Here is a 15,577-nt window from a genome sequence, read left to right as displayed (position 1 = left end):
AGGGGATGTTTTTCAAGCTTGTAGCAAATTATGCTGTAAAGGCAGTTCTACTTTTTTCTTCAGCTCCCTACCCCATTCCAAACATAGACACACACGCATCCATCTGGCATTTGCTTTAATTCTCTTTACTATTCTAGCTGCCCTCCCAAAGTGAGATTCTAAGGTGTCCTTCCATTAACGTTTTGACTAGGTAACTTTCATCTTTTCCTTTGACAACTTTGATTGTGGATGCCTCAGCTCTGTGTTTGGGATGTCAGCAGATATCCTACTGTCTTGTCAGAGCTTCCCAAACCAACTCCGCTGATACTTTCTGCTGCAAGGTTCTGTGAAGACCATTACAGATTGCTTTTACTAGCTGTAAATAAATGCAAACCATTCCCTCATGAAATTTAAATGGAGAGTGAGTCTCACTTGCATTCCACTTGGTGAAGTTAGTAAGTTCAAGCATTGCCTCTTGTGGATTCTTCCAATTAGTGAGATGCAGTCTCACCATAGCAAGGTTTTGCTGCCTTTGTCTGTCCCCAGACTTCTGTCAGCAAACACATACAGCTAAATTAAATAAAATAATTTTATTCACTCTAGGTTATCATTTCCATGGCAATGTGGCATATTTTGGAGTGATTGAACCAGAAATGCAGATAAATTATTTTACCTTCAAACTTGTTCCTTATATCAGTAATCCATTTGAATAATCTCTAATGTAGACTTATGACCACCTTTCCCAGAATTGTCTGCTCTGACCTCTTAGGCCACCCAATCTGGTTTTTGAGTTGCATTTATTTCAGGGTAGTTTATCAATTTCTCAATCATATGCTCCATTTTCAGCAGTTACATAGTTTAGGAATTAGGTTTTAAATTGTTAAAATATGAATTATGATCAAGATACCGTTAAGCCTCAAAGTGCACTGATACTTGAGCTCTACTACTTTTGAGGTGACCAGAAAATTATTGATTTAATCAAAGCATGCAAAATGCAATCAGTCTAACAGTGAGCACTGATCAGGGTCGTGTACTTGGTAAGAACTATTTACTGCAAATGGGTTCTACCCACTGGTGGACAAAACTATAAACTATTATCTTGTAACTGAGTTGAAATTACAACTCACGTGCAACCGCACAGACTGACAGACAAACAAAATAACTTTGGCGTTTTAGGTGGAGGAAAAAATCTGGAGCAATAGTTTAATAGCATTGGTCTCCTTTCTTCAGATTCTTTTACATTTTTGCAGAGACTAGTACACTAAATTGCAAAATTTCTTAGTTACTGGTGACAGATTACAGCAGCTAGTGGGGGAAAATAATTGGCTTTCTCTAGACACGAGACAGATGCAAAGCCTGCTCTTCCAGTATTCTAGCGACTTCACATTTTCTCTCTGTAACCTGTACAGTTGCTGTCTGCTTTCAAGTATCTGTACATTGGAGTTCTTCTGTGGGGGATAAAAGTAAAATTCACAGCTGACCTCTGGGATCTCTCAGCAGGGGAACCTGCTGGTTTTTTGTAAATGTACAACGAATAGAGTAGGTTTATTCATTATATGTGGTTATTCGGGTCTGTTTCATGATTAGACACAGCTGATAAGCTATTCTGGAACAGTTTTTTAGAGCAGTAAGACTATGCTATTTTCTGGGTCTTTGAATGGTTAAGGTGCAAAGATGCCTTTAGCAGTGTGATGTGCTCTTTCAGTTGGAATTGGGAGAGTTTCCACATTACCCATGATTATGTCTGCAGTAAGTGTTTGGTTGCAAATCCTATTGGATTGCATGGATCAGTTAGAGCAGTAGTTAGGAGCAATTAGGAATTTGTAGGTTGTGATGGATGGCAGTTGCAGGGATAGAAATAAGCTGAAGGTACAGTTAGGTAGATGGGTGACCTCCAGGAAAGTTAGGAAAGGGAGACAGGTAGTGCCGGAGTCTACTGTGGCTATCCCCATCTCTCAAGTACGCTGTTTGGAGAATGTAGGGGGTAATGGATGCTCAGGGGAATGTAGCACTGGCAGCCAGGTTTCTGGTACGGAGACTGGCTGTAATGTAATGAGGGATGTGTCAGGTTCCAAGAGATCGATTGTGATAGGGGACACTAGTTAGAGGCACAGACAGACTATTCTGCAGCCGATCGCAAGGCGACAGAATGGTGCGTTGCCTGCTGGAGCCAGGATCAAGGATATTTCTGAGAAAGTATATTCTCCAAAGGAGAGTGGGACCAGCAGGAGGTTGTTGTACACATTGGAACTAACAACATAGGAAGTGAAAAGAATGAGATTCTGATGAGAGAATATGGGAAGATAGACAAGAATTTTAAAAAGTAGGTCCTTGAGGGTAGTAATGTCTAGATTACGTCCAGTGCTGCAAATTAGTGAGTAGGAATGGGAGGATGAAGGCATGGCTGAGGAGTTGGTGCAGGGAAGAAGGATTCACGTTTTTGGATCATTGAAATCTCTTCTGGGTAGAAATGACCTGTATAAGGAGGACTGAGTGCACTGGAATTGGAAAGGGACCAATATATCAGCTAGAGCTGCATGAGAGGGTTTAAATGGTAAAGCGGCATGCAGGGAAATAGGAAAGTGATCAGTGGTTGGGAAACAGTAAGTCAAACAGACAGGGCATACAAAAAATGAAGTAGAGAGCGAAGTGAGGCTAATAAATTAAACTGCATTTATTTCAATGCAAAAGGCCCAACAAGTAAGGCAGATGGACTCTGGGCATGGTTAGGAACATGGGACTGTGATATCATAGTTATGACAGATGTCGCTCAGGGACGGACAGAACTGACAGCTTAATGTTCCAGGATACAGATGCTATAGGGAGGATAGAAAGGGGGACAAGAGAGGAGGGGGAAATGGTGTTTGTTTTTTTAGATTCGGGATAAGATTATGGCTGTATTTAGGGAAAATATTCCTGGGAATACGTCCAGGGAAGTTATTTGGATGCAACTGAGAAATAAGCAAGGGATGACCAGAGTCTGGGACTGCCATAGTGTTAAGAATTTAGATGGAGAGAAATTTAAGTGTGTACAAGAAAATTTTCTGAATCAGCATATGAATGCACCTATTAGAGAAGGTGCAAAACTTGGCCTACTCTTGGGTAAACCAGGCAGGGCAAGTGACTGAGGTGTCAGTGGGGGAGCATTTTGAAGCAAATGACCATAATTCTATTAGTTTTAAAATAATGATGGGAAAGAATAGCCTGGATCTAAAAGTTGAAGACTTAAATTTGACAATGTTGACAGTATCAGGGAAGAATTTTCAAAAGTTGATTGGGGGTGTATGTTCGCTCGTAACAAAACGGCTGGAAAATGGGAAGCCTTAAAAAATGAGTGTCCAAAGACATTGTGCACCTGTTAGGGTTAAAAACAAAGCTGGTAGGTGCAGGGAATGCTGGATGACAAGAGAAATTAAGATTTTGGTTCAAAAAAAGGAGGAAGATATAGACAGCAGGGATTGAGTGAATCCCTGGAGGAGTATAAGGGCAGTAGGAGTATACTTAAGAGGGAAATCAGGAGGGCAAAAACGGGGCATGAAATAGCTTTGGCAAATACCGTTAAGGAGAATCCAAAGGGATTTTACAAACATTGAAAACATAGGGCCCTTCAGAGGTCTGCAAGGGCAGCCTATGTGTGGAAGTGAAGAAATGGGGGAAATACTAACCACATATTTTGCACGAGTGTTTACTGTGGAGAAGAACGTGGAAGATACGGAATGTAGGGAAATAGGTAGTGGCATCTTGAAAAATGTCCGAATTACACAGGTGGTGTTGCTGGAAGTTGTGAAATGCATAAAGGTGGATAAATCCCCAGGACCTGATCAGATGTACCCTAGAACTCTGTGGGAAGTTAGAGAAGTGATTGCTGGGCCTCTTGCTGAGATATTTGTATCATCGATAGTCACAGGTGAGGTGCTGGAAGACTTGTGGTTGGCTAACGTGGTGCCACTGTTTCAGAAGGGTGGTAAGGATAAGCCAGGAAACTATAGACCTCGGTGGTGGGCAAGTTGTTGGAGGGAATCCTGAGGGACAGGATATACATGTATTTGGAAAGGCAAGGACTGATTAGGGATAGTCAACATGGTTTTGTGCGTGGGAAATCATGTCTCACATATTTGATTGAATTTTTGAAGAAGTAACAAAGAGGATTGATGAGGGCAGAACGGTAGATGTGATCTATATGGACTTCAGTAAGGCGTTCGACAAGGTTCCCCATGGGAGACTGATTAGCATGGTTAGATCTCATGGAGTGCAGGGATACAGAACTGGCTCCAAAGGTAGAAGACAGAGGGTGGTGGTGGAAGGTTGTTTTTCAGACTGGAGGCCTGTGACCAGTGGAGTGCCACAAGGATTGGTGCTGGGTCCTCTACTTTTTGTCATTTACATAAATGATTTGGATGTGAGCATAAGAGGTATAGTTAGTAAGTTTGCAGATGACGCCAAAATTGGAGGTGTAGTGGACAGCAAAGAAGGTTACCTCCAATTACAACAGAATCTTGACCAGATGGGCTAATGGACAGAGAATTGGCAGATAGAGTTTAATTCCGATAAATGCGATGTACTACATTTTGGGAAAGCAAATCTTAGCAGGACTTATACACCTTAATGTTAAGGTCCCAGGGAGAGTTGCTGAACAAAGAGACTTTGGAGTGCAGGTTCATAGCTCCTTGAAAAGTGGAGTCGCAGGTAGATAGGATAGTGAAGAAGGTGTTTGGTATGTTTTCCTTTATTGGTCAAAGTATTGAGTACAGGAGTTGGGAGGTCATGTTGCGGCTGTACAGAACATTGGTTAGGCCACTGTTGGAATATTGCGTGTCATTCTGGTCTCCTTCCTATCGGAAAGATGTTGTGGAACCTGAAAGGGTTCAGAAAAGATTTACAAGGATGTTGCCAGGATTAGAGGATTTGAGCTATGTGGAGAGGCTGAACAGGCTGGGACTGTTTTCCCTGGAGCGTCGGAGGCTGAGGGGTGACCTTAGAGGTTTACAAAATTGAAGGGCATGGATAGGGTAAATAGGCAAAGTCTTTTCCCTGGGGTCGGGGAATCCAGAACGAGAGGGCATAGGTTTAGGGTGAGAGGGGAAAGCTGCCAGAGGAAATGGTGGAGGCTGGCACAATTGCAACATTTTAAAAGGCATTTGGATGAGTCTATGAATAGGAAGGGTTTGGAAGGATATGGGCCGGGTGTTGGCACTTAGGACTAGATTGGGTTGGGATATCTGGTCGGCTTGGACTGAAGGGTCTGTTTCTGTGCTGTACATCTCTATATGACTCTAAATTGCCAGACCTGATCAGGTATACCCTAGAACTCTGGGAAGCTAGGGAAGTGATTGCTGGGCTCCTTTTGTATCATTGATATTCACAGTTGAGGTGCCAGAAGACTGGAGGTTGGCTAACGTGGTGCCACTATTTAAGAAAGGTGGTAAGGAAAAGTCGGGGAACTATAGATTAATGAGCTTGACATCAGTGGTGAGCAAATTGTTGGAGGAAATCCTGAGAGGTAGGATTAACATGTATTTCGTTTAAGTTTTTAAAAAAAAACAGTTGTACAATGAAAGAGGAATGGCCAGTTCTCCTAGTTCAGCTTTACTTTAGATTAGATTAGATTACTTAGTGTGGAAACAGGCCCTTCGGCCCAACAAGTCCACACCGACCCGCCAAAGCGCAACCCACCCATACCCCTACATCTACCCCTTACCTAACACTATGGGCAATTTTAGCATGGCCAATTCACCTGACCCGCACATCTTTGGACTGTGGGAGGAAACCGGAGCACCCGGAGGAAACCCACGCAGACACGGGGAGAATGTGCAAACTCCACACAGTCAGTCGCCTGAGGTGGGAAGCTTGGTTTAGTTTTGGTACAGTCGTCTTTCAAAGTTGGTGGACCCAAAGAAGCAGGTCCAGGCTGGAACTTTGTCTCTCGCGCTCTCTTTTGCAAGACCCTGTTGATTTGACCTTTTGTGCCAAAGGGAACTGTTGCATGTATTTGGAACAGCATTACTAAGTTGGGATGATCTGTTGGGTTTTTGCAGAGGTGAAATTATTCTGTATTCTGTTCTCATTTATATTTCATTCGGTAATCTGGTAAATAAATTGTTTTGTTTAAAACAGTGGTTTGATCAACTGCATCTCTCCTGGAACATCCGCGTTACACCTACCTAAAACAACAAGCAAAGTTAGGGTCTGGGCTACTTCCTTGAAATGTTTTGAGGCGGTTTGGCCTGGTCCGTAACATTGGAAAAGCAAGGACTGATCAGGGATAGTTAACATGGATTTGTGTGTGGGAAGTCGTGTTTCATGAACTTGATTGAGGTTTTTGAAGAAGTAACAAAGAAGATTTGAGGGCAGAGAGGTGGAAGTGATCTATATGGACTTCATAAGGAGTTCAACAGAATTACTCCTGCTAATCTGGTTCGCAACATTAGATCATATGGAATACAAGGATTTTGATTACAGAACTGTGTCAAAGTATGAAAACAGGATGGTAGTGGAGGGTTGTTTTTCAGACTAGAGTCCTATGAACAACAGTGTGGTGCAAGGATTGGTGCCGGGTCCACAGCTTTTCATCATTTGTATAAATGATTTGGATGTGACTAAGAGGTATGATTAGTAAGTTTGCAGATGCCACCAAAATTGGAGGTGTAGTGGACAGCAAAGAAGGTTGCCTCAGTGCAAGGGATCTAGATCAGATCAGTCAATGGGCCAAGGAGTGGCAGATGGAGTTTAATAAATGTGAGGTGCTGCACTTTGGAAAGGCAAATCAGGGCAGAGTGTATACACTTAATGGGAAGGTCCTGGCGAGTGTTACTGAACCAAGATACCCTTGGAGTACATGTTAATAATTCCTTCCAAGTGGAATCGCAGGTAGTAGGGATAGTGGAGAAGGATTTTGGTATGCTTTCCTTTTAGTCAGAGTATTGAGTACAGGAGTTGGGAGTTGCAGCTGTACGAGACATTGGTTAGGCCACTTTTGGAATAATGTGTGAAATTCTGGTCTCCCTCTAAAGGAAGGATATTGTGAAACTTGAAAGGGTTCAGAAAAGATTTACGAGGATTTTGCCAAGGTTAAAGGGTTTGAGCTCTAGGGAGAGATTGAATAGGCTGAGGGGAAGGATGTAAGGGCAACCTTTTCACACCAAGGGTAGTGCATGTATGGAGTGAGCTACCAGAGGAACTGTTGGAGGTTGGTACAGTTACAACATTTAAAAGACACCTGGATGGGTATATGAATAGGAAGGGTTTAGAGGGATATGGGTTAAATGTTGGCAACTGACACTAGATTTGTTTAAGGTATCTGGTCAGCATGGACGAGTTGAACCGAAGGATCTGTTTCCATGCTATATGACTCTATGCCTCTGTAACTCTTAAACTCTCAAGCACTTCATTATCCAGGAACTGGTCAAAGAGCTGTTGTCAGGTTGATGGAATCCACAACTGGTCACATGCTAAACAAAGAACTGTGGATGCTGGAAATCAAACTCAAACAAAAATTGCTGGAAAAACTCAGCATATGTGGTAACATCAATTGAGAGAAAACAGTTAACGTTTTGGGTCCAGCTCTGAAGAGGGTCATGACCTGCTGAGTAATCTATTGCCAGCTGGCAATCATTGCTCACGACCCCCAAAGTTTTGCTGTCTCTCCTCTTCCACTGCTTAAACAAGTCTCCTAGTATGGCTCATTATAAGTTTCTGTAGCTTTTTTAAAGATGTGCAACAGTTCCTTTCGCAGCTCCTGGATATTAAAAGTTGTTTCCTATTTCAAGTCGATGAAAAATACAGAAGAACTTTAAAAATGCAGCCTTTACAGTATTCACGTGTTGAATTTCATAATGTAAAGATCAAGAGTTAGCCCCTGGAAGCTACATTCATATAGCAACTGATCTGCTGTTGTGCCTTATCAGCATACAAGGGGAGAAACTTCGGTGAAAGTCTGAAACTCCAGGCTTTTGTTGGCTCTCCACACTGGTGGCCTAGTATTCGTGTTAAGGACACAGATACCTGTCCCTGACTGAAAACTCCATTCCACAACTGGAAGATGATCTGGGTGACAGACTCTTCTCAGCAGCATTTACCTAGGTCAAGGATTCTGGAATTTCTAGCCAGAGGTATCGATGTACATGTCATCTGGAGGGATGAAAGCAGAATGTGTTTGAGGTGTGATTTATTGGTAATAGGCTTCTGTAGGGTAGTCACCAGTGTCCTCACCATTGAGAGAGAAGCTCACAGCTCTAGTCCGATCCTGTGATTGGGACTTGTGTAGACAGAGCAGGAAAGATGTTTTTGATAGTGACACATGTCAAGCTATAGCCTCTGGCTTCAGCTAGTGACCTGTCCTAAGGAAGGTTGCTACAGAAAGTTGTTGGAAGCATCTGATTTGTCTCCCTGATGTTTGTCGACACAATGTTTTCTAAATCTAAGTAATTATCATAGTTAAGGAAATAGAAAAGTGGTTTAAGGAATATACTGTTTTTCTATACCAACCTGAGAGAGTGCCAGACTTGAGCAATAGTAAAGCAAAACCTGCGTTGACCAGAAGCTGAGGAGGGCAGTCAATATGGTACTCAATGTCTTAAAGCTTTTAAAAATCATCAGTGGCTGGTGTTGATTGTGTTGGGTGAAGTGACTAGTGTTGCAAAATGAATCTAGAGCCAGTAGAAATTATTCATTTTATGCAAGCACATAAATTCTTAAATTGTGATGAATTTCTGTAAAGATATTTTTGAGTTTGAATTGAGAATATGGGCCAGTTTATGATTATAAAATTACAGTTACACCATATTTTGAAAGCTTTGGAGCTCAAATCTCCTCAATTCAAAGAAGAATCATAGCTATCCTAGGCAGTACAGAGTAGATTCATATGATAATTTAGGGGAATGTTTTGAGAGTTGATCAGTGTAAATATTGGTGTTTTCTTTTACGGATATAAACTTGGCAGAGTATTAGCAAACCATAATGGACAATGAATAATTTTCCTGCTGGTAGTAGGTTTGTAGTGGAATTCCATAGGTCCGTATTAGGAACTTTGCAATGTCTTGTTGTGAGGTGGACCATTTCTATTTCATCTAGATGATACAAAATATAGAAGCATTGTGAACTGAGAGAAGTGTACAACTTCAAGTTGGAGGAGTGGGCAGGTAGGTAGCAGATAAAGTTCAATGCAGAGATGTCTGACTGACCATTTAATGATGAGATATATAAAATTGAGGGCCACAGCATAGATGAGAAGGAGCTTTTTCCTTTTGTGGAGAGATCAATGACCAATTAGCATACCTTTAAGGTAAGGGACAGGAGATTTAGAAGGGATGTGAGGATTTTTTTAATTCACCATGAGGCAGTAGCGGACCTGGAACTCATTGCCTGTAAATGTAGTAGAGTCAGGAATCTTATACCATTTAAATAATATTTAGATGAGCACTTGTGACGCTAGGGCATGCAAGGCTATCGGACAAATGGTCCAAGATGGGGTTAGAATAGTTGGGTTGTTGCTTTTGACAGTCTCAATGGGCCAAAGGACATTTTTCTAAGCTGTAGACTTTTTTGACTATGTGTGAGGTGATGCATTTTGGTAGGAAAAAATAGACTGACAATATAAAATATGGAATGCAGTTTTAAAGCGGTGCAGGCGCAGAGGGATATGGACAGTTGATAAAATCAAACCGTATTCACATTTATTAATAGGGGACATAGAACACAAGAGCAAGGAAGTCATGTTGAACTTGTGTAAGGCATTGTGTTAGACCTCAGCTTGAGCATTGTGTGCAATTCTGGGTGCCACAGTATGGAAAGGATGTGAATACATTGGAGACAGTTCAGAAATGATTTACAACAATGATTCCAGGGATGAGAAATTTCAGCTATGAGAACAGATTGAAGGTGTTTGGAAAGTTCTTCTCGGAGAGAGTAAAAGTGGAGATTTGATAGAAATGCTCAAAATTCTGAGTGTCTGGATAAAATAAATGAGGAGAAGCTGATGCCACATGCAAAAGGATAAGAATGAGAGAATTAAGTTTTAAATTGATTTGCAAAGACAATACCTGCTCACACAACTTTGAGACTGGGATACCTGGTGAATTTTTGCTGTACTGCCTCCAATGCCAATATTGCCTGCCTTATTTATGCATTCCAGTGTGGTCTCACCGAAACTCTGAAGTTATACCAAAATTTCTAGTCTCCATACAATAAAGGTCAACAAAATATTTGTTTTCCCCAATTGCTTGCTATGTCTGCATACTGTCTTTGTGTAGGATGTCAAATCTCTTTGGATAGAGTTTGCACGTTCTCCCCATGTCTGCGTGGGTTTCCTCCAGGTGCTCTGGTTTCCTCCCACAGTCCAAAGACGTGCAGGTTAGGTGAATTGGCCATGTTAAATTGCCTGTAGTGTTGGGTGCATTAACCAGGGATAAATGCAGGGTAGGGGAATTGGGCTGGGTGGGTTACTGTTCGGAGGGTCGCTGTGGGCTTGTTGGGCTGACAGGCATATTTCCATACTGTAGGGAATCAAGTCTAACCTAATATAATCTGACATATATGCATTTCTATTCACCAATCAAAGTGAATACTTCACACTTTGCCACATGATTACTCAAAATGCCCACCTCTCTAACTTGTCTACATATCTTTACAGCCCCTCTGGGTTTTCTGTACAGCTTCCAGCTAGTTTAAATATAAGGAAATTATTTTCATGACTTTTTTCCACTGTCATTAATATAAGTCTTAAATAATTGACATCTAAACACTGATTCTTGAAGCACTCTAGAAGTCATAGCCTGCCAGCTTGAAAATGTTCTGTTGATGCCTACTCTCTACTTTCTGTATGCCAGCAATCCTCTGTTCAGCCTAATATTATTACACTGAACTCCATTATCTTGCCTATTAAAGTTCTGTGTTATACCTTTTAATGTTTTTATTTGGAAATCCAGGCACACAACAGCATCTAGTTCCTGCATCAACCCTGGTAATTGCATCAAACAATTCTCAATTTGTCAAAACCAGATTTGCCTTTTTGTAAAACCATTTTGAATTATTCTAATCGCTGTTAGAATTTGATACATGTCTAATTAACTGCAAACTTATGAACCCAGCTGACAATTGTGCCAAACAAGTTGGAGCCCAGAGTGTAAGCCTGACAGACCATAAATTTCATTTTGCAACTTGGTTACTGTTGTAGTTATGCACTGAACATATTCACAAGAGACATTGCGAAAAGGAAAAAAATCTACTTTATGTGACACGAGAAAATTTCAACCTTTTTAGACTCAACAGCCTTGGAGATGTGCAAACCTTAATGAAAGACTACCCTGTTTCCACTTTAAACTACCTTGTTCACTTGCACAGTGTACTTTGTTTATTTCAGGAACACCTCTGAATTCACTCATTCACTAGTTAATGTTTCTTTCCGAGACCCTTGAACTGCTAAAGCAACTCACTCACTTCTGAACATGGATCCCTTAAACTTAATCTCCTCTTCCACAGCCTTCTGTTTGTCTCCTTTCTTTTCTAAAGTACTGAACAATTTGCCTAAAAGATTCTGTTAAAAGCCTCATTTAAATACATTTGAATACCTTTCAAGACACCACAGACGACTTTTTGAACTTGAATTGAAAAGTGTGGTGCTGGAAAAGCACAGCAGGTCAGGCAGAATCCGAGGAGCAGGAAAGTCGACGTTTCAGGCATGTCTCCAGCATCTGCGGTCCTCACTTTATCTCTTGCTTTCAGAACTCTCCAATTGATATAGAAGCTCAAAACAACCTTAAAGCCACATGTGGTCCCATCCACATTCAAACCTAAGTTTCCAAATAAGAACAAACCTTCAATCAAACTGCACTCACTGGTTCGAAACTTCACCTGCTTCATGGCTGGCTTGGTGTCCTTTCATGTAGCCTCAGTCTGTTTCTATCTGCCCACCAGGTTTGATATCCAAATCTCTGGTTCACTTTGTTTCCTGAGAAGCAGGGTGGGTCAATTTCACTGCAGTTTTTCTCTTTCTAGTTTTCACTTTCAGTTTGGTCATGTATCGATTTTCTCTACCTGATGTTTCGTAGCTATGTTGTAATCTTTTAATTGCACAACCTCCAGCCTTTTTACATTTTGTTGACCCAGTTTCTACTCTTTTTAAACAAGTTTGTTGTTATAGTTTTCTTAATAGAATCCAAGTCTTTCTGTGACAACTGATGTCAGGCTAAAACTGGCTGTGGGTTTTTTTTCCCCTCTCCTCTTCCTTTGTTGAAAAGCAGAGTTACATTTGCCAGTTGCCAACCTGATCAAACTATTCCTGAATCATTTTGGAAAATCATAGTTGATATCTCCATTATTTGGTTTTCAGATTCCATCAGGCCCAGAAATTTCCTTTTTCTAGCTCCTTTTGTTTGTGCAATACTTTGGAGCTTCTAATTAATCACCTTCTCTGTTGCTGTAACATTGTACTCTGCATTCTTTTCCATTATTCTAATGTACTGTGTAAGGTATGAGTTGTCTGGTTAACGTACAAAAAATGTAAAGACAACATTTCTTCACCATCTCTGCTATACCCTCACACCCCATAATGATTTCTCCTGCCTCTGTTTCAAATGTTTCCCTTGTATATCCTTTTTTAAGAAGATTTACTTTTATGGTTAGTTTACTTATTCTATTTTCTCCCTTTTTTTAACGTTTTAGTGACCTTTGATTTTAAAGCACTCCTAATCCTCATTGCTATTTTCCTTTTGTTATGTTATACTCAACATTGGTTCTGCATTTACCACAGTTGTTCTTGTTGTAAAATGGGAAAGGGCATCTAATCCAATTGCTCGCTTTGCCTTTTGAGTTGTGCCAAAACAGAACAATAGAGGAATTCAGCCTTATTTTCAGGCAGTGTTGCGGGTGCTGAGCTCATAACGGCATTTGTGGAGGTATGGATGAATGAGTGGGGGAAAATAATGTGAATGACAAAGCAAAAAAAAGGGGCTGTACAAAAAAATCCTCTTGGTTATTGAGTGATGTATAGAATATTCTTTGCACTTGTAAACATTAGGCTAGACTTGCTCTCTAATACTTTTAATTTTATCTTTTTGTATTTTTTCTGCTTTCTTTTACAGATCAGTGTCCAGCCAGCTGCTGCTACTATCCCGTGAATCAGTAACAAATCCCCAAACTGATGGGGACCACACAGAAGATAACCAAGCAATGACTAAGAAAGAGTTGCAGGGTAATTTTGCTTTCAGATATAATTTCCGTGCCATATGATTAAAAATTCAACTTTAAATCTACTTGAACACAAAACATAACATGCAAATTGGGTATTTTTAGAAGAAAACATGTATATCAGTATTCATTCTAAATACTTTTAGATAGGGAGAGTAAGTAATATAGGGTGGTTAATGTTGTCTGGATTGTTTCTTATTCACATTGTGTGTGGAGCACTTGCAATGCGTTTGTGTTTTAAATTGGGCAAAATCTCGATCTTCACCTCCAATTTGAAATTCATTCTAAGCACCTCTAACTCATTAAAAGATCTATTGACTCTGTTTCTTACCCTCCTTTTTCTTTCTCCTCTTGCCTTTCTCTTCTTTCCCATTAGCTCTCTCAATCAATCTCCCTACCCCTTTCCTGATGTCCATGTATAGTGTAAGTATCAAGTACCTGCTCTTTGTTAGTGTAGTGGTTGTAACAAGCTATCATAGTTGGCCTTGCCATCCCTGAATAGCAGAGAGGAAATTCATTGAGTTCTATTCTGGTATAATGATGTTTTACACCTGTGGAAATGTGCTGAAAAATGTGTTGCTGGAAAAGCGCAGCAGGTCAGGCAGCATCCAAGGAGCAGGAGAATCGATGTTTCGGGCATAAGCCCTTCTTCAGGAAATGTGTCCCTATGGGCATGTAATGAGAAGGCTGGATGAATCCTGTATGGCTGTGATACCCTTTATGGTTCCAATGCCTGCTAAAAGCAGCCTCGTGTAGAATAATGGCTTGGTAAGTTGAAGAGCTGGCATCTTCAGGAGGGGAATAAAATGGAACAAAAAGTATTTTTGGTAAGTTTTAGGTGAACTCTGAAATTTGATCAAATGGTATTAAGAGATTACAAGCTTGTTAAGAAATGATAGCAAAGTACCTTTTTTCAAAAAAAAAACTCCAGATTAAAATAGTAGAGTGGAGTTGGAGACAAAAAAGCTTGAAATTTCAACTGATCTGATTCTTATGGCAGATTTGGGTGGGATTCAGCAATTAGAGAGAGCAACGCTGGACAGTTGTGACAGATCATTAGTGGGAAATAATGGCGAAGACTGTTCAGATTACTCCAGCTCATCCAAGAACACAGACACAGGGTACAGCTATGATGCTAGCACAGAGAGTGAGGCAGATGACTACCTACCGCTGGAGGAGGTTTCACGGAGGACTAAGAGAAAAATAGAGGAGGCATATACAGACCTAGGTAAAACTTTCTTTTTGAGGTTATACTATGCACTAATAATACTGTGGCAGTTCTCCCTTCCCCTCTTTCTCCCATCATTTCCTGTAGAAATGTTGCACGTGATCCATGTGCAACTTTTTGGAGCATACTACTTTTAGGAGTAGGAGTAGGCTTTTTGGCCGTTCTAGTATAGTCTGCCATTGCATAAGATCGTGGCTGATTTGGTTATGGTCTAGGCTCCTTTCATCTGTCAGTACCCATAACCCTCAACTTTTTGCCAAAAATCAACCTAACCCGGCCTTGAATAAATTGAATGATCAGCCTGCTACCTTCTGGAGAAGAGAATTTGATGCTCAGATGACTGAGCAAAAAATTCTAATCTCTTAAAGGAAGACCTCTTAATCTTGAGCTATTCCTTAGTCCCGGAGGAATGCTGTCTCGTTTTTATTATATCAGTTGGATATGTAGAAATGACAAAAGTGTTTTGCACGCTCTTGCTCTTTTTCCCTAGGTTTAGTCTCCCCACACGTTTCCTTCTGGTAACTACCCTGTACAACCCCCTTAGATCATCTTCTGTTTTGATAATATCATCTCTCATTTTAATCTTCATGCGGTATAGCCTCAAACTGTTTAACCCTTCTTTGCATTCCCAAAATGGGTTATGTAAGCCTTCTCTAATTAGCATCTAAAGCAATTATATCCCTTTTCAAATAAGGAAAATAAGCACTACAGTTATATGAATGTGGTCTCACCAAAGCATTGCAAAACTTCTCCACTTTTTAAATTCCAAATTCCTTGTAATAAAAGTCCATGTTCAACTTGCATTCCTAATCACTTACTGTGCCTTTAACTAACCTTTTGGACACTCTATGTTGATTCTGCAATCTCTTTGTATTTGAATAATGTACTGTTTTTCTCCTCTTCCTGACAATGGGTTCATCTTTGTCCATGTTGTGCTCCATCTATCATGTTTTTGCCCACTCATTTAACATGTCTATAACCCCGTTACCTTTTGGCAGTTTAAGACTTTTGCCAATGACACTAAGATAGGTAAAATTTAGTCATCTTACTTGCATTCAACAAAGTCATTAATATGCATTGTAATAGTTGAGGATTCAGCATTGATTTCTGTGGCAGTCTTGAGTTTACAGCTTGCCTATCCTGAAAATACTCATTTATTTCTTCTCTGCTTTCTGTCAGCCAGTTAAT

General features: G+C 40.5%; 1 protein-coding gene across 10 annotated transcripts in view; it reads left to right on the top strand.

The window, feature by feature from the left end:
- zfand6 (zinc finger, AN1-type domain 6) overlaps positions 1-15,577 on the top strand; it is a 55,120-nt gene that overhangs the window by 31,234 nt on the left and 8,309 nt on the right. For all 10 annotated transcript variants that reach the window (XM_060853348.1, XM_060853342.1, XM_060853341.1 and 7 more), the window contains one exon: positions 13,056-13,165. In XM_060853348.1, the coding sequence (XP_060709331.1) occupies positions 13,056-13,165 (110 nt within the window). The remainder of the gene's footprint in view (positions 1-13,055; positions 13,166-15,577) is intronic.

The sequence above is a fragment of the Hemiscyllium ocellatum genome, chromosome 39, assembly GCF_020745735.1.
Source record: "Hemiscyllium ocellatum isolate sHemOce1 chromosome 39, sHemOce1.pat.X.cur, whole genome shotgun sequence".
Lineage (NCBI taxonomy): Eukaryota > Metazoa > Chordata > Chondrichthyes > Orectolobiformes > Hemiscylliidae > Hemiscyllium > Hemiscyllium ocellatum.
The sequence above is the reverse complement of the archived record's forward strand: the minus strand, read 5'-3'. Positions and strand labels throughout refer to the sequence as shown.